Source organism: Phragmites australis, chromosome 5, assembly GCF_958298935.1.
Source record: "Phragmites australis chromosome 5, lpPhrAust1.1, whole genome shotgun sequence".
In the NCBI taxonomy this organism is placed as follows: Eukaryota; Viridiplantae; Streptophyta; class Magnoliopsida; order Poales; family Poaceae; genus Phragmites; species Phragmites australis.
The window spans coordinates 37002883-37029076 of record NC_084925.1 but is presented as its reverse complement, the minus strand read 5'-3'; the positions used below and the strand labels follow the sequence as shown (position 1 = coordinate 37029076).

The 26194-nt window shown below is 42.9% G+C and overlaps 3 protein-coding genes across 4 annotated transcripts; 1 reads left to right on the top strand and 2 right to left on the bottom strand.

The window, feature by feature from the left end:
* Positions 1-1384: 1384 nt before the first annotated feature.
* Positions 1385-4094, top strand: LOC133917650 (uncharacterized). The gene is made up of 7 exons (XM_062361529.1): positions 1385-1749; positions 1863-2436; positions 2556-2675; positions 2790-2861; positions 2967-3032; positions 3511-3549; positions 3622-4094. Exons 1-7 carry the CDS (start codon positions 1457-1459, stop codon positions 3793-3795), a joined length of 1338 nt encoding a protein of 445 aa, XP_062217513.1. The 5' UTR covers positions 1385-1456; the 3' UTR covers positions 3796-4094.
* A 2636-nt stretch (positions 4095-6730) lies between these two features.
* LOC133919484 (uncharacterized) lies at positions 6731-8908 on the bottom strand. Of its 2 annotated transcripts, none has more exons than XM_062363886.1 (2): positions 7648-8908; positions 6731-7224 (listed from the first exon to the last, which is right to left on the bottom strand). In XM_062363886.1, the coding sequence occupies exon 1, from the start codon at positions 8757-8759 to the stop codon at positions 7686-7688; it is 1074 nt and encodes a 357-aa protein (XP_062219870.1). In that variant the 5' UTR covers positions 8760-8908; the 3' UTR covers positions 6731-7224; positions 7648-7685. The 2 variants fall into 2 exon arrangements, with proteins under 2 accessions (XP_062219870.1, XP_062219869.1); XM_062363885.1 differs by having other exon boundaries at positions 6731-7153.
* A 12718-nt stretch (positions 8909-21626) lies between these two features.
* On the bottom strand, positions 21627-23568 carry LOC133919483 (amino acid transporter AVT3B-like). The gene has a single exon (XM_062363884.1). It carries the CDS (start codon positions 23383-23385, stop codon positions 22111-22113), a length of 1275 nt encoding a protein of 424 aa, XP_062219868.1. The 5' UTR covers positions 23386-23568; the 3' UTR covers positions 21627-22110.
* Between the last annotated feature and the right edge of the window lie 2626 nt (positions 23569-26194).

Genomic DNA, 26194 nt, shown 5'->3' with positions numbered 1-26194 from the left:
AATAGTGCAGAAACTTTCGAGGGCGAGAAATCAATCTTCCAGGCCATTTTTGGCCTAAAAAATTCGTCGAACCCGACAAAGTCTAGGGGAAACGGATGTAACTTTTTCTGTAGATGTCCGTAGAATAAAAAAAAAACGTCGAATTCGGAGTCCGTATGTAAAAGTTATGCCTGTTTTACTAAGAGCGCTTCGGGTCACTTATTTGAAACATTAGTTATATTGCTTATTTCAATTCTGCAGCTGCTTCCGATCGAAGTGAACACTCCCACTCTCTTATTCCAAAACTTTGAATAGAACCATTAAAAATGTTTTTATTCTCTTTGCGGTTAAGCTCTAAAGCAAACTATAATTCAAATTGGTAACATAGACATAGATGACGGGTCATAACCGTGACACGTCACCTATGACTTATTAGGTGACGGGTCACACCTATAATCTTTGGCAACAAAACTTAAAATGATAAAATATTCTTTTATATCACAACAATATGATAGCTGAGTTGGTGAGAGGGTTTGCATACGAGAGAGGTGACAGGTTTGATTCCCGCAGAACGCAAGTGCTCGTGCTGGGTCATTTAAAAAAAATATTTTTTTAGACTTTTTTCTTTTAAAAAACATGAAAAAAGTTCATCAAGTTACAAGTGACGGGTTAAATTTTGATCCATCCTCAATGATTATTGGTGATAAATATTTACCCGTTATTTATGACTAGTCATCAATAACGTGTTTAAAGATCCATAACAATTATGATCCATCACTTTTAAATTTTTTTCACTTAGCGTGCCATCTCACTCTGAGAATTCAAACTTACCTTTATTCTGTTCTACGCTGGCCATTTCCGCTTGCTAGAATCTTCAAGAAGTTGATGTGTGCATCTAAAAGTCGTTCTTCTGCTGCATCTACAAAACCTTATATACTTCTTTTGTTATTTCGACAAAAAGCTACATCGCTTAATGGTTAATAGTAAAGTTCAGCTGGAGCAAATTATTGGTCAGACTTTTCCATCCAAAAAAAATTGTTGACGAGATCACGAGACTGTAACGTCAGAAATATTCGCATGAATATATAATTGACTCCTAGCCAATGAAATGCAGCTACTGTAAGATGCTTCAACGGTACTTTCCGAGAAGATGAACTGCGTGCAGCTTGTGAAGTAGACGCATTGGAGTTCTTCACATCTGTTTTGGAAAACATAGGCTATTGCACCTTTCAATTGTATATTTGAAAAATGAGAAGAAACCCAAAATTCTCAATGATGTCTTGCCGCATGGTTGCATCATGCCGACGGCAGCATATCATCCTAAAAAACACCACCGGAAAATATTCCAAGCGCCCCTACAAATAGGCCCCCACATGCATCAACTAAGGTCCACACGGCACCATTGCGCCTTCGATCGATCCGTAGACACGTGCGATGCACCTGCACGCAGCGCGGCGCGGTGCACATCCAGTATTTGATGCCCCAGCACCAGCCGCACCAAGCCACCGACCTGCAGGACTCGGCCGCTTTCAGCTCGTACACCTCGCCGCCGGCCACCATGTGGGAGTACCATCACCAGGCGGCACATGCGGCGGCCTCGCAAACCTCCTCGTCGTCTTCCCCCTCCTGGAGCACCTACGCCGGGACGACAGCGGCGCTCCTCGGCGCCGGCATGGCCTTTGCCACCGACTCATCGTCGACCTCCGACGTGCGCCTTCCGGCTGCGGGCGAGCACGTCCACGGCCATGCATGGAGCCAGCACGGCGAACTGTGAGTTTATAATATATACACAAACCTCGTCCTCACAACGCTCTATCACATGCTTGCCGTGAATTGTAATCACGCAAGTTAACCGAAGATGAATGCATGGTTTCTGCTTTCAGAATCAGCAGCCCATGCTACAGGGAGAACTTCCTCGATCTTCTCGCATCGAAGAACGTGACGCCGGAGATGTTCGAGGACGTCCCGGCCGGCCACTACGCCGCGCCGGCACTGTTGGGACGATTCGGAGCAGGCTCTGATGTTTCGCCGGTCAAGTACGAGCTCGCCGGCTCGCCGCTGGTCTTTGGGAGTACTGCCGGTGTGAACCAGGCGATAAACATCGTTGGTTCCATGCCATGCTACGCCTACGCCGAACACCATCAGATGAAGGAAGGCAGCAACCAGCAGCAGCAAGAACTTGCAGCCCCGGCCAAGGCCTCCTTTCTGCAGCAACTAAGTACAAATGCTAGTGTTGGTATGCATGCTTGTTTGGATTATTCAGGCATAGGAGGGCTTGACAAGATTTGCCAGGAGAGTCGAGCAATCGAGGCTAGTCCTTTTAGCATGAGGAGCTTGCCGGACTTTAGCTCTTTTAATGGCTACAGATCAACAGCAGAATCGACGTCGTCGGTGCAACCATACATGAGATCCATTAATCTGTCTGACAGCAGTAAACAAGATCAGGATATTGTTTCGGTAAGATATGAACATGCATGCCATTCAAGCCAATGGTCAATGAACTACGAATGATGCATGGAAGATATTCGTGAACCATATGTTTACAGATGTGAACTGTATTTGCATGTGGTTTGCAGGCAAGGAGTAGCAGCAGCGGCAGCGGAGCGGCCAGTGACCGTAAGAAGCGGCCGTCCGAGGAAAGAACGAGCAACGTGAAGAAGTCTAAGCAAGAGGGTTCTAAAGCATCACCTCCCAAGGTAACAATAAAGATGAGAACTGAGATGCCAAATTTATCTGTGAACTTGGTAGATCATTTCCATTTCGCGTCTCAACGAAATAATGATTATTTGGGGGCGAAAAAATAAATGCAGCAACAAGTGCCTAAAGTGAAGATAGGAGAGAAGATCACAGCACTGCAACAGATCGTTTCACCATTTGGGAAGGTATGTGCATATGGTTCTAATTCAAATTTTGCTTTGTGCGATCAGAGAAACGGCGATAGAATGTTTCAATGTAAACCATTTTTATGAATTGCGCCGTGTTTTCAGACTGACACAGCATCGGTGCTGTTTGAAACGATCAAGTACATCAAGTTTCTGCATGAACAAGTACAGGTAAATAAGTCCATTATTCTCAAAATCCCCTCCATTCCTCTGCACATTTTGACCTAACTACAAAAGCTTCCAGAAAAGTAAGAGATTCCCATGCTCATCCTTACATTAGTAGCAAAAAGGGAGTGTACTACAGATGGGCAATGTACACACACAGAGAGAGAGACGGGGGGAGGGTGAGGGGGAGAGGGAGAGAGACAATCCGTGGTGTCTTCAGAGATGCAATGAATCGTTGCAACGACTGTTTAGCTGGTTCCACATATGATATTGACCTAGTTGAACCCCCTTTATCAGTGGTCTTCCTAGTCATAGCCCCGAAGAACATAAAGAATGTTCTCATATTGTCGTGTCTCACACACACTACCAGAACATGAGAAAATGACAGTGCATGCTTGCATAGTTGCATGTCGCAATCGCAGGACCCCCTTTTTTCAGTTGAGCTATGCACGCAGCTGATCTCCTGCTTTCTTTTTTCGTGCAGCTGCTGAGCGAGCCGTACACGAATTCGAGCAGGGACAAGGTACAGATTGAAGTTTGTTGTCGGAAAGCTACTGGATCAGTGCAGGATTATTTACGAGCTGCTATGTTTCAGGGTAGCGTCGTCCCATGGGGAGATCATGCAGAGGCGAGCAAGGTAGAAGCAGAGCACGACCTGAGGGACAGGGGGCTCTGCCTGGTCCCTGTCTCGTGGACCCCTGAAGTCTACCGGGATGGCACCGCGATGGACTACTGGACGCCGGCGTACAGGGGCTGCCTGTACCGATGAGATATGACTGCTAGCGAAAAATTCCTTCCTGATCACTTGATCAGTGGCTCTGCCCCGAAGTTGCATAGGACTCCAGCTGATCTGCGACATGTGGTGCTTGTGCTTCCTGGTTTGTATTTGACTAGTTTGTTTGCTTTGCGGTGTTGTGATTGTTGATTTGTAATGAGTGCTGAAGAAATGGTCTGAATTAATCGACCTTAGCTGCTCACATTTGTACCAGTAATATATGCACCACAGCACCAGAATTGGCATAAGTACCACTGTACTAAGTATGTTTGTTTAATGCACTAGTGATTACAGAACTAAGATCGGAGTAATATGTCAGACATCTAGGCTACACTAAGTGCCAAACTGCAGTCCACCTCTGAACCGTTAGGGGCGCAGCTAGAACTTAAATGATAATAGTGCTAAATACATAATCCAAAGTAATATTGACCATAAGTTTAATTTACTTTGGTGCACATATGATCAAAATAAGATAATTACTACTCCTTCTGGTCAAAAATACATTAAGTTTTTTTTATTTTTTACGATCTTCTACGTGTAATTTTATCACTATTTTCTATTACAATATAGTTATAGTATCTAATAAAAATATAATATTATAAAAATATTTTTCAATACAAATTTATATTTATATTTTTTATGTTTACCAACTAAATATTTTGAAGGCTATTGAGATTAAAATTTTAAATTTTTGATCGGATTTTGATTTAAATATCAAGTAAAACTTTGATTTACCACCTTAGCTCCGTCTGTACCGAGCAGGCATGTCAGCGGGCTGCCGCAGCATGGCTACAGCCAGATCGGCCGCAGCCTCATGTAGTCATGTCCGCGAGTAACACATGCACACTAACAGCTGCAGGCAGAGAAGACGTACGCCGTATCGAACGCTAGCTGCTGGCGCAACCCTCCGCTCCCAGGTTGCAGCTAGCTGCATGAGCCCCTGCTCCCCTGGAAGGCAGGCGGCCGTCAGGGCTCTGGCTGGCAGCGTTGAGGAAGAGGGGCGTGAGGCGAGTTGTTCGGTGCAGGTGAAGAATACACCTCGGACCACCACACCATCGCCGGGACCTCCATGACCAGTTGTTGCACGCGGCATCAGCAAGAGGCAAGTCCTCCGGGATCGCCATTCCGCTGCTACTGGAATGACTTGGACGGGGCGCGCGTCACGTTCTCCCTCTGGCCTGTCACCGTGGCCTGGAGGTCCACGAGGCGGCCGTGGACGGCAGAAAACGGGGGCAAGGCTAGAGCAGAACGAATGGTTCGAGTGGTCGACCAGCACTGCAAAACGCGCTCTCAGCCGCACACCTTGTCGGCTCGCTCCGTCCGCGGTGCAGGAGTTAAAAATTACGAAATTATGAGCCCGTTTGAAAATTTATAAAATTAGGTTTCTTCCACCCATCCAACAGGCGAAAGGTTTAAAATCATAAAAATATCATGTTTCAATGCTCTCAACTTTCAAAACACTATAAAAAAATACTCATGAAAAATTCTAACAAAATTTAGTGGTTTGAAGGTGCTATAATCTAGCTCTTAAAAAATTCAGCTTAAACAATTACTTGTACAGTGAAAAGAAAAAAAAAGACAAATTTCAAACTAATAATGTGGCATCCACGTATCAAAGTGCAGAGATACTTCTCAACTTATGAGTGGTTGAGAAATATTTCTCACCCACCTATAGTGAGAGAATGGGTGCTTTTTTATATACAATTTACATTTCCCACATTAGGAATAGCAAATTTTTTATAAGACAAAGCATTTTTTTAAAAAAATAAGTAGAAGTTTAATTGGATAGTAGAACTTAGATGTGGATACCAGACATCTATAGTTAATACAAATATCACAGTACATAATTTAGGATAGTAAAATGTCAATGATAGAACAGAGAATCTACTAGATGCAATGAGGATATTTCCCCTTCTCATACGTGTCGCTTCACACTTTCTCTTCTTAGCAGAGCAAGAGAGACTAACAACTCTGCAGTAGTTTCTCACACCTCTGAAAGTTAATTGTAGAATCAAATTCTAACAGTATGATGTGAACATGTTATAATTAAAAGCTCTACGCTTGGACAACACACATATCACATCTATAAAAACGCTAAAAAATCATCGAATTGATTATATTAAGCCGATTTCGATCTATTCAAAATGCATGTATTTTTACTATATCAATCTCATTGATCATCATAGCCAGACATTTTCCACCCTCCTATGGACAAGAAACCATCCCGCACAATAGATCATCATTTGAGAGAGAGATTTTTAATAAATAGTCCTCTAAGCAGCTGATCTATTTCTTAATCTTGGTGGCGACCGTGTAGGCCACGATAGCATACCACATAGACTATCCTCAGCCCTCTAGTTGGGCGAGGATATGGATCTCCCTCTCACAGCTTCTGGACCTGCTGTCGGTGAAGTCAGACGTGCATCCAGCTGGAGTTCTTTGGTCACCGAATTTATGCATGATTCTCCGCTGGCCCAATGCTCCAGTCTAGCCCAGGATTTGGGCTGGCCGTGAACTATGAAAAGCGGTTTTCAAACCCAGCTCTGAAACAAACGCAGACCGAGCAACGCGCAATGAGCAAGACTGTTCTGGCCTGGCCCAACAGCTGTCATGCTAGTGAGAAGTTTCGATTTTTAATGAGGTGCGCTCTTGGAAGAATTTAGCCTGCCATGCTAGTGCTTTTTAATGAGGTATACTCTTGGAAGATTTTAGTCTACCATTAGATGGTCATGATCATCACTTCTGCGCCAACGGTGAGAGTTGCTATTTGTTGGGACTCCCAGAAAATGGTAAGAACTGAGGCATATGGCTCACCGAAACTAAGATAGGCGCTTTGGAGCGCCCCCAGAGACTTCAGAATCCAGATGTTGTCGCTGTCAATTTTTGTTGCTTGATAGACAATAAACGCTTTGTTGAGGGCATTCGCAAATCGAAGTAAAACCATCCTCATTTTATACCAGAAGCAACCACATATGCAATAAAATACATGAACGTCTCTAGTTCCAGCAGGGTTAGCTCAACATGTCCATGTCCTCCAGCTGCTGCCATCATCATCGAGTCAGACTCAATTATCATTGGTGATTCTCTTTCGTTCTAGAGGAAGTGAAGAATTCTAGTACGAATGGCAGAATTCGGTGCTTCATTATCGCACACAAGCAATCCTATCAACTATCACTCCATTCCCTGCCGCCCATGCATCATCCTCTATCATCATCCTTTTCTTTATCCCATCCTTGTCCATCTCCTAACCCCGTAGAACTGGCACATCATTTTCAGAACATTTTCCTCCTCAGGATGGCCCAGTCATTGCTGAATAAGCAATCGCAAAGCTTCGCCAGAAATCCAACACAACCTGACCACACATGCCCTCCTAGATTAGATCACCCAAATGTCCTCAATGCACCACCCATCTATCTTATCAATCTGAACAAAAACATCTCATTTTGTGAGATATCGATAATCAGTTACGCACATTGAGCTATGCCTGTTATGATATATAACACCGTCCATCCAGGTCAGTTACTTCATTCAACATATAATCATACTGGGTTATACACTGAACTCATCAAGCTCAGTTCTAATATCACAAACCTTTATTCAACTCGAACATTAGGAAGTTGTACTTCCTTTATCTTAAAAGAATTTAACTTGAACATTAACAATGGATACTGAATTTGATGGAAGTTTGCCAACAAATGTAATTCGCATATTATGGACTGCGTGGTTGACCAAGAGAACTTTAATCTAAGCGAAAGAATTTACATGAGTGAACATAAATATAAGAGGATTATTGCCGGTATGAACTTCAAAGAACCAATGCAACTGCAAGTATACCGGAGAATTTACCTAGAGCCAGATATCAACACAATTGTCCAGCAGACTCCTCAACCTTCATTCAAGCTCGGTATGATCCACGATGGCGCCACACCACGCATCGCCATCTCCCGGCCGTTCAGCCGGCACGCAAGTTTCTTGGAGCTACGGCTTTCCAGGCTAAACGCCGACACGCTATACTTTACCGTGGTGGGACGCCTGTAATCCACCGCCTTGCTGCTCACCGAGTAGATGGTGTTGCTCTCAAGATTGCCAAAACCCGCGGTCTGCACCGCGAACCCGTGGAGGGAATCCACAAACAGCGCGCGGTCGCCGATGTCTGTGAGCTCCTGCCAGGCCGGATCGACGCTGCGATGATTGACGTGGAAGGCCTTGGAGAAGTCCACGTCGTTGCCGAAGAGGTACATCCACTTGGACTTGACGAGGAGGAAGAGCTCGTCGCCGGCCACCGCGAGACGCGCCTCGGAGGTGAGCTCGACGGCGGGCGCCGGGATGACGGCGGCGACGGCGAGGGTGACGGCGTCGACGATGGTGGTGCGGCAGACGTCCTCTTCGAAGACGAAGAACTCGCCGTCGGCGTAGTTGATGCTGCTCGCATTGCAGTCGGCCAGGGCGGGGATCGGGGCCCAGGATGCGGCATGCGGGTCGGAGGCGCAGAAGAGGAGGCCCTCACCGCATGATGCCATGACGCCGTGCGGGGACCAGTCCCAGACCAGGTCGTCGGTCTCCGCGAAGAAAGCGGGGAGCGGCGGGAGGGGGCGGGTCCCGCCGGTGAAGGGATGGACGAGGGAGGCTGCCAGATCGGTGGGGTCGATGGCGAGGGCCCACCCATGCGGGGACGCGTAGAGGCGGCGGCGGCGGCGGTGGGCCTCCGCTGCGGGGGGAGGCAGCCGGAGGTCCGGGTAGATGCGGTCCTCCCGGGGGCAGAAGAAGAGCCGGGACGGGGAGGACGGGAGGAGGAGCCACGGCGGCTGCGGCGGGGGCGCGGCAGCGGCGTCTACCGCCGCCGTCCGCCAGGAGGAGCAGACGGAGCGGAAGCGCGCGATGTCGGCGAGCTCGGTGATCCAGCCGGCGATGTCGGTGAGGAGCTCCGAGGGGAGCTCCGACCAGCCTGTGGCGGCCATGCAATCTGAATTGGGCGTTTTCTATGCTGCGGCCTTGCGCGATGGAAATACCCAGTTGCTTCCCTCGGTTGGGGATTTGCAGGGGCAGACGTGGCGCGCGCTGCGCCGTCGGCGGGGGGGCGCACTCCCGTGGTTGTGGGCGGAGACACCGGGGGGTGGCTCCTATACTTATGCAATTCCATAGACACGTATTTAACGAGTTGCATATAAAAAGTAAAGAATTTACGAGCTCACTGATGTATAAACTTATTTTTATCTATTATCTTTGTTTCAAGATTATATCTTTTTTAAACACATACATGTATTAGATGATATCATAAAGTATACTTTACTACCATGATTATTGCATGTAACTAAATGTTTTTTCCTTAGCAAACTTTATCAATTTAAGATGTTTTGTCTTTAATAGCCAAGATTCATGTTATATTATTTTACTTTTTATCTGAGCTCTAATTATATTTAGATATAAGATTTTTAGTAATTTCTGGTAGACTAATATTAAACTAGCAGATGCAATATCAGGATATTGAATAAATACATATCGTCATCTATCTATTATATGAAAGATCATACATATGATACAGTAGATGAAAATGGATTAGCCAATATTAAGGGCGTCTCCAGCAGAATCGGATTTGTCGATCCGTAGCCCCGTGCTGCAGTGGATGCCGATCGGCACGACTGGGCGAGCGCTCCAGCAGGATTGACAACGGGCGGCATAGTGATGCGGAGTCCTTTCGGCGGTAGCAAATTTATAGATGGAAAATGGAGACTCTAACACTGTTTATGGAGGATGCATGTGAGTTCGAAGGAAGAGAGATTAATAAAAGGTAAAAAATAGAGTAGTCGTTAGAGATGAAAAAATATAAAATAATATAATAGTGTTAAAGAATGTTATAAAAAATAAATTCGATAGGAAAGATAGCATAGGTTAATATTAAACTAGCATAGGTAATATCAGAATATTACCTCGACCCACCTGTCGTCCAATCTAGGCTCCGCCTCCGTGCGCTTTTGGGTTCGGTGCCCCGTTCCCTTTCACTGCCGCACGCTCCATGCGGCACCTGTCACCCAGCGAGCGAGCGCGTGCCATCAGCGTTCGGCGAAGTGGACGTGGACGGTATATGACCACGATGGATGGGCTGCCCGCGCGGGATTGGGTGGCTTCAGGCCCGTGGCGTCGTGACCCCCGTCTAGACGTCTACGCTTGCCACGCACAATTGCTGCTTGGGCTTTCCAGATGGTGCTGACGTGCTAGTTGCAGAAGTTGCTGGGCCTGCTTATCCGTGCTGCAAATATGAGAAATGGATCGATGCAGCTGGAGCTCCGTAGCTAGCGAGTCCGGCGACAGAGCAAGGACTCCAGGGCTGAAAGCGGTACAAAATCCCGTCTCGACCCGATTTTCCCGATTTGTCCTGGCCGTTTGTTTTTTTGGTTCTTACCCGGAATTGGTTTGAAACCAGGAAGTGACAGCCGAAAACGGGACCAAAATCGATTTGAGTATCTTCCCGATTGAATCGTTGGTATCTCGTTTTTTATCACGATTTTCCCAACGAGATTCCCAACTAGGATGTTCTAGGGGCAGAACACCCGATTTTTTTTTTCTCTGTAAGCACTTTTTCCCCTCAACCCATCCCTCACCCCTGCCACCACCCATCGCTCACCGGTGCGTAGGGATGAAAACGGAACGAAAAAATCCTGTTATGTTTCGGTGCCGTATTTCGTTTTTTTCAGTTCGTTTTTGTGTTTTTCTGTTCCCGTCTATCCTGTTTTTGTTTTCGTCCGGCTGAGAAAATGTGAAAGTGAAAATGGTAGGGGGTTTTTCCGACCGTTTTCGTCCGTTTTCACCCCTACGCTCACTTATGTCTTTGATTGAGACTTATCACTTATATTTATTATATGTTCGAGTATCGAGTTAAGGTTTATGTGGTTCTTTTTTAGAGGGATACAAAATATGACGTACATAACCCACTTATATTACATTCACGCATAACGCACGTACACGCGTGCATGTCCTAAGCATACACGTTACAGATATATTCTCGTTAAACGGGCACGTGTGTGTATACCCCTAACTACTAAGAAAAAAAACTCCGATGAGGCTCGTGGGTCGATCCTAGTGATCGAACCTACGACTGGTCGTCCCTGTCAGTCTGCCACTGGGAGCGAACCAACCGAGCTACTGCTCGGTCTTATGACTTATGTTGTTGTATCTTTGTATCTTGTATTGTTTGAGTTAAATATTGATAAAAAATGATATATCATGTGAATCCAAAAATCATATGATATTTTTTATACTTTAATGCAACTTGCTGATTGGATTGGTTCATTAAACTTATTAATTCAGTGTTATCTGAAGATAATGTTAAATTTATACATGTTGATATATCTTGATGTTTCTATAGGTCGGTGTTTTTATTTTATATTTTCGAATCCCGACCGATACCGGTATTTTTCCGATCGTATTGGTTCGTTTTCGACCCTCCGATTATATCCGATCGTTTTTGTTTTTGTCCGTTCCCGTCTATCCCGTTTTTTTTTTCCGTCCGGCAGATATAAAAATAAAAACAGTTAGAAAATTTTTCCGACCATTTCCATTTGTTTTCATCCCTGCCGGTGAGCCACCCTATGGAGCCCGAGCCACCATCGAGCCCATGTTGCCTCTTTCGTCGACTCTAATGAGCTCTGTCATATTTATTTTTCTCGCCTTTCAGTGTCTCCCTGCTATTGAATCCATGATCGCCGCCATACTAACTTGTCGGTGAGTCATCCACCCCTATCCTACCCACTGATCGTCCTATGGCACCTAATAGGCGGTGCACGCATCGCCACATTTGAGCTGCTTAGCCGTCATGAGCATCCCTCTAAGCTCGATGGCCTCCAGTGAACTCTTACCATAAATCCTGAATCCTAAAATCATTGAGGACTTTGCCGGAGTAGGAGAAAACTCACCTGAACATGAATTGTGCGCAGATTGGGCACCCACAAAATCGTGTGTTGGAGGGAGGAGCAAACACCTAGGTGAAATTAAAATTCCCCAAATCTTTTGATGGTTTTCGATCAGCACAAGCTGGACCCGACGCACCACAAGCAAAATGAAGTTACGATATTGCTCGCTGTACCACCTGTTTTCAGTAAGCACACGAGCGAGTGTATGACGCAAGAGGAGAGCAGGCTCAAATTTGTGCTTGAACCTGCTTAATTTGACAACCTTGCACAAATCAAACCATGGCGAAAATCCACTTTATTTGAGGAAAAAACTTACAAAACATGCAAATTAATATTGGTGACGCCACTAATGCAGAAGATCCAAGGTCTGCCCTTGTTTTTCAGGCTAATCATCCAAATCAACAAGGCACAACACACTCAATTCTCGAAATCTAACTAGAAATAGCACGTTGTTTGCGCGCCATATGGCCTGTCATCGACGAAAGAGGAGCAGAAACCATCAACATAAATATTATGAAGAAGAGTACATGGTATAGTTTTTAAATATTTCTTTTTAGCTCTCCACATTGCTTTATCTATTGCTTTTAAGTCTTCTTGCCCACTGAACCGAGAGTACCTCTTGTTCCCTCTTTTTTTGGTATATAAATGTCATGTTCTATGAATTTCATCTTCATCACTTTCTATGCACTCTTTAGTCTCCTTGTCCTCAGACGGTGTTATCCCTAGGGCCACTTTTTTTAAACGGTTTAACCGATTGTATAGGAACTTATATTACATATGCCAAGCTAGAGACAATGTTGAAGTCATGTATTTTTTTTATAGATATATGGCTTCTAAAGCAACTTGTTCACGACGTGAAAGTGTGGTATGGTGGTTCATTAACAATAGGAAATAAGTTTGTTCTATAGGATGTTACACCATTTTTTAATATCAATTTCTAAATCTATTATTATACAACTTATTAGGGAACGGGTAGGCTACATTAGTCTTAAAAAAATTACCGTATTCACCAGAAACCATATAAGTAGGAGATCATAGATCGTTACCACTTGACGTATAGTGCAGCGAAAAAAAAGTTGAAGTAGACCGATCCAATATCGTGTGCATCAAACTTCTCGAACAGCTTCTTGATCAGGTCCACGACTAGCCCCGCGCAAGTGGTCACGCTCCTCAACCAACCCCGAGCAAGTGGTCGGGCTCCTCGACCAGTTCCTCGATCAGCCACCGAACAGATCTGTCGCATCCTCGATCAGCTCCGAGTGGTCACGTCACGCTCCGCGACTAGCGCCAAGCAAGTTTGTCGACCAGCCGAGTAGGTCCTCGACTAGTCAAGCAATAGCATTAAGATCTACACACCGAGGATATCAGCGCCACAATAGCAATAGCATCTCTACGGTATCCACATGTACTGGGCGGCATCGTCGAGCGCCGATATGCTAGCACTGCACGCACGCCAGGGTTTTAGGAGATCGTGTGGAGGATTGCGGCTAGGGTTTCGAAGTGGCTCTCCCTAGCATGCCCTACCCCATGCATCTCCTTATATAGAGCTCGCTAATGAGCTCCCCTACTGGAAGCCCTTTAAAACTCTAACATCTCATGTATCACAATCCAATCAAACCCATATATAAATCCAATTCGTATATTTTATTCTAACATATTAAATGTGCGACCCGTTAAGTTCATGTACAAATGGCTACGACTCGAAAATCCTTTTTAAACCAAAATTAATGGCGGTCCCTAACTGGATATGTTGACTTTCGAGTATACACAAAGATCATATCAGCTGAACCTTGATATACACGTATATTGATCCCTTTGCCTCATGATACCAGTCGAGGTCAAGGTGAGATATGTGCCACCCTTGTAATAGTTTGACCATTCACTCGATCAAGTAATGGATTCATCATTATTAACTTTTTAATCATATTGACATGGCCATGCACTTTCTCAATCTAACTATCTCGAGAGGTCCAAAGATATCTCTCTCGTTATGAAGAAGGGGAAAATTTCATCTTGATCGCTCACATTCCACAACATATTTCATGACAAATCCGAAAACTATCTTTATGACTACCCAGTTATGGAATAATATTTGACAGCCTCAAAGTATGTCACTATATATTTTGGGAGTCAATGGCGATCTCAGGTCTAAGGATCCTATAGGTACACCATATGAGATAACAACTGATGGCACATCATTAAAACAATCCCAACAGTATCACAAGGTGGGTCTATCCAACATCATATTCTCCAACATGAATGTTCACATTATTAACCTGGTATTTCTATACCTATAATCCGTAAAACATGATCATCAATCAATACATGTGCTGATCTTATGAATCATCACAATGATACGTGATCAGGGATCAATTTAGAATAACATCATGATATAAACAACGAGCACATACTTGCTAATCAATATAAATGATAGTCATTCTGGGAATAACGCATTATTCATAAGTGTATAAACATAGACGTGTGCTATAATCTCTCTATAATTACCTTTAGGACATATCACCTTCATAACCATCATATGTCAATTCATTTATGAATGATGCATAATTTATTTTATATTTATCAATGACATGGTTTAATAATTCAATGAAAGACATCTCAATTGAACACATAGTAGCAAGTTATGTTAATATTGGTGTAAGACGCAACGCACCCCCAACAATCCAAGAAATTAATATGTGATATATAGAGTACATGGTAAATATGTTACGTAATATACAAATAGTATCTAAATTTACTTTGGTTATTAAACCTTTTTTTATCTGTTGTTCTACTTGTGTCACTACCTCCAAGGTGTAGACTAATTTGCCTTGTATTACAATCAAAAAAGAAGACAATGATTAAACAGAATGACATGTAAAGTGGTACAATAATATCATTTGCAGCTTGGATGAGACAACGTATCACCGATTAAACACATACATTTATCTATTGTGCTGTTAAGTGAATATCAATTCGTATTTATGATGTATAGGTAACATTTTGTTCATGTTCAAATAATGTCTGTCCAAAACATAATTTAAACCAATGTTTCTACTCTGAATTCTTTTTTAGGTTTCAGATACTCATTGAACAATTATTGCAATATGATCAAAAGAGAGACAACATCATTTCTCCTAGAGGTAAAAAATTACAGCAATTGCTTTGGTCTACTCTGCCTACAATCTTACATTTTGCTAAATTATTACAGACTATTTTAATGAAGGTTAATGAATACCATGCAGACAAGGGTATAGTGTAGGCAAGCCTCAGAGAGAGATGCTCAATATACCAGTGTAGGATAATATATTTTACCCGTAGAAAGGCATGGACATTAAACTGGCGACGCAAATATTCCATATGCCTCCTAATCCTAGTGCAACATTGGTAAAAAATTCTTCAGATGGATATCATACAATACTTTCATGGATTTCAAGTAAGACCATCTATCCTATATCATGAGCTCTGTTTTAAACTATAATGGAAAGCACTGACCAGAGTAATATACAAAATTGCTCCATCCTGTAGGCTTCACGACATATAATCCTTGAAGTTCTGATTAGATCATGCCAAGCATCCAACCTATTACCAAACAAAGGTCTAGGAAAAGAAACGTTAAGAGGTACCAAATTCATTATGTCTGACATAGTGGTACTTTTTCTATAAACAATATTATATATAGTAGGATATTTATCTTTGAGTGTCCAGTTTTCTATCCAAACATCTTCCTACAATCTAATCTACCTCTTATTATGAAAATTAAAATAACCCAAATGTGATAAGTCTTTTTTCACATTCATTAAACCCGACCAAAAATATGAGTCACCTGTTTTCTTGTCAACTTAAGTAATAGTTTTGGTTCGCAGATACTTATTTTGGAGAAGTTATTGCCATATCCCATCTTCATTTATTAATTTAAATAATCATTTACTCAGTAGGCATCTATTATGCACATCAAGGTTCAGGTTCTCAAGACTCCCTTGATCCTTGGGCGTGCAGAGGATACTCCATCTAGATAATTTATATTTCTTTTTATGTTCATCGTATTGCCAGAAAAACTTTGATATGTGGTAGTCCAATTTCTTAAGAATTTATCTTAGCACTTCAAAGTAAGAAAGCCTAAACAACGAAAGACTACTCAAAATAGAGTTGATTAACACTAGTCTTTCTCCAACTGACATCAAATTACCTTTTCATGAGCTTAATTTTTTCTAAAAGCGTAGTTCGAACTCTATCTAATTTCTATTACTAATCCTCTTATGATGCACAGGAATCCAGAGAAATCTAAATGAAAACATCACATATGGCATTCAAAGATCTGTGAGTACACTCCCTCACAATGCTTAGCTTCTCCATAGTAAAACATCCCTTTTTTATGAAAATTGATTTTAAAGGCATCATCTGTGCGGCATCATGTACTAGGACATGTCGTGTGAGGAGTTTTTATATTTTTATAACTAATATTTAAATAAATAGATTTCTGATGAAAAGATTTATATAAATAGGCGTCTACCGCCACCCCTTACTGTCTTTCTCGGAGAGCGGGTAGGGTCCACCCAGCACCCACTATCGTACCGCCCTCTTAAAAAGCAGTTAGTCTACTTATTATCCTCTCAGAAAGCGGTTAGTCTCCGATCCCATCCCTCGATGATTCACATAAGGGGTTTCGCATGGAAAGCAACCACATTTTCGGTCCAACTCCGCTTGAGTGATTCTTGGCGCCCAGCCCAACTGAAGTGAGCCGAGATGAGAAAGTGATGGAGTCTGAGCTAGCTGTCCTTCCGGAAAATCACAATCACTGAAAAGCGAGTAGCGTTCATTCAAAAATAAGAGGAAAGGAAAATAAAACAGAAAGTAAGCAGCTGTGTACCAACGGTTGCGCCACCAACCGGCTAGGCAAGCGATAAGAGCCACTGGAGGTCGAGAGCTGCGCATAGCCCCCTGCCGACCCACGTTCTGCTCGACACGCGTGATCACTAGGTCTTTTTCCGAATAGTTTTGTTGCTTCTCCCACACTGGTGCCACAAGTGGTAGTGCAACATCCTGTTGCTAGCGAAGCTGTGTCTTTGTGAGTCTCTCATGGTGCGTGTGTGCGTATAGTTTATAGGTTTAGTGTACATGTAGAGGTGTAAGTTTGCGTGAATTGATGAAGGTGGTGTGAGTTTGCGCATGTGTTTAGATACTACACATGTACTGAGTAGGAGAGGGAAAAAAGAATCATCGGAGGTCAGGAGAATATACTACTAAAAAATTATTTTTTGAGATACCTAAAGTGATTTTCTACAGACAGGTCATATGACAAACTGTTTGAGTAGTTTTCAAAGATAGGGACATAAGAAGTTGTTAGTGTAAAGGTCATTTCCACAAGTTATTCCTTATGTGAATCGCCTTTAAAAAATAGTACGATTACCACAAGCGGTTCACATAAAGAACCGACTCTGGAAAACCGTATCTAAAAATAAAATGCTTAATATAAGTGGTTCACATAACGTACCACCTGTGATAATGGTCATTTTCAGATACGTTCCTTATATGAATTGCTTATAGAAATAGAGAGCCATTTTTAGAGACGGTTCATATAAAGAACTGTCTCTGAAAATAGATGACAGCTTATCTTAAAAAATTTATAACTTTTTTATATGAACTTGGATAAATACAAACTTTATATAAAAATTGTAGCCCTCTATAAGATCTGCAACTTTGTAGTTTAAAACTTTTTTATTTGAAGTTAATTAGGTGTCCAAATAATTAGTTAAAGTTTTACACTGATACTATTGTTACCACAAGTCCTATTAATACAAGTAAAATCAAGAACAACAATAAGAAGAAAAATACTATCAACTCTAACATCTTCAACAAGATTAACAAGAAAAGATCAAAGACCCCCACTATCAACAATAAGACTTGGCTTACAGAACGCTATTAGTGATAACAATAGCATATGCGCTCCTTTTGATCAATATCTTATATCTAAAACTTTAAATGATTATTTGAATATATAAATAACTTCAAATGAAAAAAATTCAACTACAAAGTTATAGATCTTGTCGAGAGCTACAATTTTCATATAAAGTTTGTCCCTATCCGAATTCTTATGGAAAAGTTATAATTTTTTAAGATAAGTTGTCATCCATTTTTACGGATGGTTTATTATTTGAATCGCTTTTGAAAATGGTCACATGTGATTTCTTATATAAACTGTCTGTGGTAATAGATGATAGCTTATCTGAAAAATTCATATTTTTTTCATACAAAGTCAGATGAGTACAAACTTAACATTAAAATTATAGCTCTCGATGAGGTCTACAACTTTGTAGTTAAAAACTTTTTTATTTGAAATTATTTAGATGCCCATTTGAAGTTTTGGATGGGAAATATCAAAAGGAATGAATATGCTATTAAGATCAGTAGTAGTTCTGTAGTGGGATGGTGAGTAGTGTTCACGCAAGTTGATAGGTTTTGAGTTCGAATGTTAAGAACCGCACACACGCGTATTTCACGTGAAATAACTTGTGACTTGCGACGTTGCAGTCGCGAGGGGTGCCTGGTCGGTCAAAAAAGAAATTGGGACTGATTATCATAGGCAATTTGTTTAAGAAACTGTCTATGAAAATCGGTTTCTATAGACGGCCCACTTAAGGAACCGCTTGTGTAAACCTATTTACATAGACGGTCCACTTAAGAAATCGCTTGAGGTAATAGGTTTTCATAGGTGGTCTCTTTTGCATATGCGGAAATCGTTCATTTTCACAGACCTTCGATCACATGTGGGTGTGCTAAACACCTATAAAAATATGTTATCACTCGTCTCTAAAAAATAGTTTTTTAGCAATGACAGTCATCTAATAGCAACATATAGTATTAACCTGATCCTGATCTTGAGCAATATATAATGTTAAAATGATCTTATGGCATCTACATCTGAAAGATTGCAATAGGTCATCATGTGAAAGTTGGCAATGAGCACTCTGAAAAAGAAATGGAGTCACAGACTTATACTCGAGTGTTGAATATTTTTTCGAATGGGGGATACCCCATTTTCATTATGAGAATAACGGAACCATATGTGTGTTACATCACTAGTAGTTAAGGCATATGAGGAAGCACAAGTTCATAAATAAAAAGAGGTTCTAACTAGAACCTAAGACCAGAGGAGACCCACTAACCGACAAGATAACCAAGCACAAAAGCCTAAAGAACAAGTTCACAAAAGATCAAGTAGCTTACAGAAACAAGCACACAACCAAACCCATCAACACTAGCCATCTTCATATTCAGAATCCCGATCCTCTTTGTTATCCTCATCAATAGGGGGAAGTCGAAGGAGGCCACCAGGAGCAACTTGAGGGGATTGATGTTGCATCATAACATGGGACATTGTATGAAGTAATCTTTAAGCACCACGAATTAATTTTTCCTTTCTCAAATCCTTGAGGTAATCTGTCCAAACAGTCAGCAAAGAGCAAGAGTGAACAATGACTTCACTAGGATGCCTAATCAACTTTTTTTTAATCAAAGCAAGCTTTATTGTGTGCTTTCCAAATGGCCCAACATATGGGAGCCAGACCCATAGAATAAAAAGTTTTATCAGCTTTGACTTAGTTTTCAATCTAGTCATAGTGCTGAACAATAGAACTTGAGATGGTGTTAGCACCAATCTAAATAGCTACAAAACCTCATAGAGCTTTAGCAACAAGACAAAGAAAGAAGAGATGTCTGGAACTCTCAGGTTGGATACAGAAATAACAAGTACCATCACCCCTCCATTTCCTCTTGAGCATGTTATCTTCAGTAAGAATAGAATTCTGCTTAAGGAGCCAAAAAAAATCTTGATTTTTTAGGAATTTTTTATTTCCAAATATGCTTGAAAGAATGGTCGGGAGAATCTCTCAACAACCAATTGTACATATATTTGACAGTGTAACTACCTTCATAGTTCAAACTCTATATTACCTCATCCTCTGTATCATTCAAATGAATTTGAGACAACCATAACTGAACATTCTCCCATTGGTCCTGAAGATCCCTAAACAACCATCTTCTAAAGGAGATATTCCACTAATTTTCACAAGCCTAAAAAACAAAAATATTCTTATCAATAAGGATACTGTATAAAGTAGGAAGTATACTCCCAAAATCTAGTTTTCTTTCCATTTCCAACTAAGAGTTTTTTTCCTTGGAGATAAAGGTGTTTTACTTTTAATAAATCAGCTCAACGTGGGGAATCATCCAGCTTATGTTTCGCTAAGGGAATTGATGTATTAACAAGATATTTTCTCTTGATAATGGATTGTCACATGCCCACACTGGTTTTAAGCTTCCACCACCACTTACATAACAGGGCAAAAATCATTTTAGTTAGAACTTTAATCCCAAGGCCCCCATTCATCTAGGGTTTGCAAATCTTATCCTAAGAGACCAGATGATACTTTTTCTTAGTTCCCCAACCTTGCGAAAAGAATCTTCTTCTAGCAAGGTCCATATGATCATGAACTGTCTTAGGTAACAAATATATGGATATGTGGTACATCTACACATTAGATAAACTGGAATTGATCAAAGTAACTCTCCCCTCAATGGACATAAGTCCTCCTTTCTAGACATCAAGTTTTTTCAATAGTTTCTCTTCAACTAGAATCTAGTCAGCAACATGAAGTCTGTTAGGACTCCCAAAGACCCCAAGAACCTAATGGGAAAATGACCCACTTGACAGTGAAAAAGATCAGCATATTCAGTTGCTAACAGGTCATCCCCCTAAATAGATGATTTCACTATTCTGGAAGTTGATCTTTAACACAAACATCATTTCATAAAAGTAAAGAAGCAACTTAAGATTGTTAGCCTTTACAATATCATGCTAAATGCAAATGATAGGATCATCAGCATATTATAATATAGTAACTTCACCTTCAAATAAGTGAGAAGCCATACCAACAACCTCTCCTTTTGCCTAAGCTATATGAACTATTTTAGCCAGACAATCAGCTGCTAAATTGAATAAGAAAGGTGATAAGGGATCTACTGGACATCCTGGTAACTTGTAAAGTAATTACCCATCTGATTATACACTTGAAGTTCTCCCTTTAACCACATTTTTTATCCAACGAGTGTTGAATATTTTGGGCTGGCCAGATTATGAAATGGTCGAGAAAAACGCCCCGTCGAGTACATGGAGGCCGTTTTATTGGCTAGACCTCTGCAGCCCAGCCCTTATCCGATGACAGTAACAGCTTAGAGCTTAGCGCTGCGATGCATGGATGAATGATGGAGACACCGAAGGAAGATAGGAACAGATCTTTCACGTGGTGAGGTAGGGCCCATCGATCACCGGTGGTGGTTCTAAAAGTACTCGAGAAGAGACTGAAGAGTTTCGCTACGCTTTCTCCTGTCAACGATGTTTTTTTATGCTTGCTTGCCAAGTGAGAAAAGGAAGGCATACGGCGCTGCAACAAACTTCATGCATCTGTAACTCTGAAATGTTTGTTCCATGCTATAAGATACTTTGACAGGAGATAGGAGGTAGCACCGCGTCATATCTGAGACGGAGTTGCTGAATCGAATTGCTGTGTGGGAGCAGAATTCTCTCAAATTTCAACCTTGGGAATGAAACGGACGGGCAAGTTGAAACGAAATTGTTCTCTTCGGGGCTCTCTTACATGTTTGTTTTACTTAGGACAGACTACTAGCACGTAAAGAGTACTTCGAAAACGTACTAGTAATGTAGCACGTCCCAATTGCTTGGCAAGATTGGCCTGCCGATTGACAAGACTAGAACCAAGGACCATACTTTGACATGTAATGCGAAGACTGAGGATTAACAAGAGAATTAAACTCGTACTGAGAATTAAACGTACATTACTAGTAATGTAACTCGTCCCGATTGCGTGGCCATATTGGCCTGCCAATTAACAAGACTGAGAATTGAAAGAGTACAATTTGACGACTATAATCATATAACTCGAACACGTCACAATTGCTTGGCCGGCCAATTAGCAGGACGACATCAGCACTGCAACCAACAAGTAGACACTCAACAATAAAAAGAGCTCCCATGAACTGAGAGTTTTGTCCTTTCATCGAATCCATCGTGCACTGTGGCAGGAACATCTAGGACACATACATAGTAGATTGCTACCGGGAACAATGGAAATCTGTCGTAGTAAAAGCATACAGATTTTTTCCCATGCTATACAAGCCATTCATACATACCATGTGAATTGCAATCTGGTCTGGAAGAATGCGACGATCAACACAAAATCCACGTCCAAGTCAACAAATGGCTGAAATGGGCGTTCTTTCCTCCTCCGATCCACTTCTCTGTACACAGCGCGACCAACGCACCTGGAACTAATGCGCCGAACAAATTAATCATTGGCGGCTTGGCGCACAGCAAAAGATGGCGAGATCAAGCGCTGGACGAGTGGAAGATTTGCAGCAGTGATGTGTACGTTCCGAACACGGCGAGCGAGAGGCCGAGCACGATCAGCAGGACATCGGAGAGCACCCCGGGCCAGCCCATCTCGGTGCCGAACACCTTGAGGTGGAACGAGGCCGGCAGCACGAACCCGAGGAGGATGCAGACGCTGCTCCCCACGAGAGCCAGGAAGTCAGTGAAATTGGGCACGTACATGGCGGAGAGCCCGACAGCGATGACGAGAAGCCACCGGAGCCACCAGCAGTAGCGCTTCCCGTGGAGCAGGCGCTCGGCGACCTCGTACACTGGGTTCATCATCACCGGCATGGTGAAGAACAGGTTGATGCACAGCCCCAGCTGCACGGCAGCCGACAGCCATCCGGCACCGAGATTAGTGGTGATGATGTCCCGCGTGGCGTCGCCGAACGCGACGTACCCCATGGCGCCGAACAGGCCGTACATGGCGGCGATGAACATCATGGACAGCGCGAGCGTGGCGCCAAACCTCTTCTTATCCGCGGCCTCCGCCTCCAGAGGCAGTACCATGCCGATGCCCTCGAAGGCGTACACGGAGACGCCGAGCCCGTAGAGGAGTGCGCCCAGGCCGCCGAAGGCCACCACGGGCGGGGGCTTGGCGAGCCAGGTGGCAACGTCCTGGCCAAGGACGACCCCCATGGCACCCAGGTCGACGACGTCGGCAAAGATGCTGAGCGGCGCGAGGAGCGTGAGCGTCTTGATGGAATTGAGCCCGAGCTGGAACGGAAGCATGGCCCAGATGAAGAGCGCCTTGGGGGAGAGGAGGGCGGAGGAGGACGGCCCGAAGATCGGGTAGAGGTGCACCATGGTGTTCGAGATGAAGATGAGGTATCCGATGCAGAAGCTGGCCTGGCTGAGCACCAGCATCGCATCCACGGCGAACCGACCGTGCGCGCCGAAGACGGCGTCCCCCAGGTCCCCGAACGAGGCGATCTTAGGGTGCTCGTCGGTGAGGCGGCGGCGGCACGCGACGAGCAGCATCATGCAGTAGAAGGTGAGCGCGGCGACGGAGAGGAGCAGCAGCGACCCCGCGGCCCACCCGGTGTGCGAGAAGGTGTACGGCAGCCCCAGCACGCCGGCACCGACCACCGCGATGAAGACGTTCGCGAACGTCTTGGGCTGCGACGACAGGCCCACCTCGCCGCTTCCTCCGCCGTGGCGTGGCAGCAGCGGCGCGGCGTCGAGCCGCGACGATGAAGAGCTCGCCTCGTTTCCCATCCCAAATCCCATGGCGACCGCCCCGAACCTAATTGAACGACAAATCGATACCACAGAAACACCACACCCACGCGAAACCGATGAGATGGCCTCCTCCTCCTCCTCCTCCTCTCTGGCCACCGGGTACCGAGAGAGCCAGAGAGATGCGGCGATCTCGCGTCGGGGAAATCGAGGAGAGAATGGCTTGCGGGCTCCCGGTGCCTCTTTTGTAGAGCGGGTGGCGTGCCATTTGGGGAGAAAATATCATGGACCTGGTCCATGGGCTTTTTGGACTTTCTGCGTGCCGTGGGCCCACATGGAGGCGTGTGTCGGTGTATAACTGGTTCGCGGAGGCTGTGCAGCGGCGGCGGCGTTTTCCACGTACAGGCCGCGCAGGGCTGGCATTTTCTTTGATTTTCACTTGTGCTTTTCCCGATATTTCTGGAATTTGTGTGGCCTGAAGGTTGTGCTTTTTCGGAAGGGACCCCTGACGGACTAGTCACACGGCGCATGTGCTTTACCTTTTCACTTTTGTGATCTTTTTCGTTGAGGCATTGCTAAAATTGGGCACTTTTCTAAACACAGAGGAAAAAAAATTGATGGGAACTTGTCAAATTCAAACCACCGTTCCACGTTTTGGTACAAGCAGCGCTCGTTACGTGCAGGTGTGAGTGCGTAATTGCGTAACTTAAGGAGGTGTTTGATTGTTTGAGTTCTCTTTAGCTTGGTACAGTAAATACCTATAATATTAGAAAAAATATGTTTAGTTATTTATATTTTAATTTAGAGTGAAACTCGCTCCTCATTTTGGCTGAATATTCATGCAGTTAGATCTATATTATCAATATCATAAAATCATCTTCATTCAAGTAACTAATCAAAATCTCAACTCTGATATCAGATCCAGTCAACTAAACAGAAAATTAATTCAGTCTATCCAGATAGCTACAGTTAACCAAATTTTTTTTTTAACATATATGATTCTACTTAGCCTACTTTTCATCAACCTGCTTATACAACACAGTTCAACAAAAACCTGTTTGAATAACTATACACCCTCTAAGTTTTCGTATAAATTCCCTAGTTGGTATGTATGGAGCGCCATATGATAATCAGTACATTGTTCTGTATTTTGATAACTAGTGTCCGTCTCCACCTTTGGATCAAACAACTTGATGCGCTTACTTTTTAAAAAAAGCATTAGTACAATTTGTAGACACATATATATTTATACTATCACATATGTATACTGATATAACATCTATTAAAGATCGAAGATACAAATCTTAGAGATTGACGATGTTACTGTAAATATCTCGCTATCGGATACGTCGGCTATCTAGAAAAAAAAATCACTATGATAAAACATAATAAGCAAACCTAATATTTAGTTTGGATACGTAGGAGGTACCATCACCACTATTAACCATTAAAGTCAAGGCTGAGTTCTTTTTTTTTCGAAGAAGCTGAGTTCTTTGAAGCGCTCATCTTGCCAAGTCATATGGTCGAAATTGGATATTCGGCTGGCAGAGGCGGAGAAATTGGTTTGCACAACTTCAATGCAATCCGCTGGTAGGATCCATTTGATGTAAGATTTTGTCTTTATTGAGAACCATATTGCGGTAACATTAGACAGTCCTGGACCAGTAACGCGTAACATTTTACCGCAATTGTAAGCTGAAGGTTCTAGATCGCCGAAAAGATCTCACGCCTTAGGACAAAAGAAAAAAAAAAGGTGAACCGCCGTCCTGTGTCTGGCCACACGTACGATTCATATTTCACGCACATGGAAGCTGCTGCTCCAGAAGCATCCACCCCTGGTCCGAAGCGTTAATCACCATTCTGAGTGAACGACGAGCGCTAAGCGGTTCTACCGTCAGTTTTTGGTGCCGTCTTTGCTGTTACGTACATCATTCCCCCTCGGCCGCACCTATCTCTGCTCTGCTTGCGAGTTGTCAGCGGAGCTCGAACATCAGAAGGAACCAACAAAAACATGTCGCCTCTGTTCATTGAGGTTACCCTTGCTGTCTGGTGTTAGTACCTAGTAGCCAGGTACAGTGATTTTAGGCCGGCTCCAGCATTCAAAAATGATTTGGAAGTAGCCTCTGTTCTCATGTCGGCTCGTTGGCTGTACTGCTGTCAATATCAACCGGCGGCGTGACCAAACAGAAGTTGCAGTTAAGCTGGTCTTGGCAGCACTTTGCCAGGAGAAAAGTTAGCCGGTACGAGCATCATCTTAAAAAATACTCCAACCATTTTCATTTACTTATCATTAGCTTTTTATTATTATAGTTTTGATCTTGCGTTGTTTTATATAAAGTTTACAGTATTTAAAACTTTAGTTTCGTGAAATTTACTTCATTTGCATTATATACTATTTATAGATTTTTTATAGGAAAATGAAAGATCAAAATTGCTACAGTAAAAATAAAACGAAAATAAATGTAGTACCTAGAGATTCACTTCCAACTAATTAAACTAAAAAATTAATTAAAAATGATTTAAAACTATCTATTAGATAATCATTTGTATCCGTAAGCATGCAGCATTTCATGAGAACAAGTAGTAGTGGCTAAGTTCGCCTTCTTGAATTTGACACCTGGTCACCATTGCAATTTGTAGGGTAAATGTGATTTTTGTTGTAGGATATGATTTTTTATTTTGCTTGTGGACACTCAAAAAATATGGATATTTGCTCGAAGACATTATGGGTATTAAAATAATAATTTCTGGCTGAATAGGAGAGAGAAATAGGAGAAAAGTCAGAAATGCCCTCAGGCCCACAAGCCAATGAGCAAAATTTAGAACAAATCAGGGAAACTAAAATAAAATCAGGAACAAT

Bases quoted from the DNA above. Each gene is read 5' to 3' on its own strand.
- LOC133917650 (XM_062361529.1), top strand. From the start codon at position 1,457: ATGCCCCAGCACCAGCCGCACCAAGCCACCGACCTGCAGGACTCGGCC. The intron at 3,033-3,510 runs GTAAATAAGTCC...TTTTTCGTGCAG, and splicing joins TTCTGCATGAACAAGTACAG to CTGCTGAGCGAGCCGTACAC. The intron at 3,550-3,621 runs GTACAGATTGAA...GCTATGTTTCAG, and splicing joins CGAATTCGAGCAGGGACAAG to GGTAGCGTCGTCCCATGGGG.
- LOC133919484 (XM_062363886.1), bottom strand. From the start codon at position 8,759: ATGGCCGCCACAGGCTGGTCGGAGCTCCCCTCGGAGCTCCTCACCGAC.
- LOC133919483 (XM_062363884.1), bottom strand. From the start codon at position 23,385: ATGGGATTTGGGATGGGAAACGAGGCGAGCTCTTCATCGTCGCGGCTC.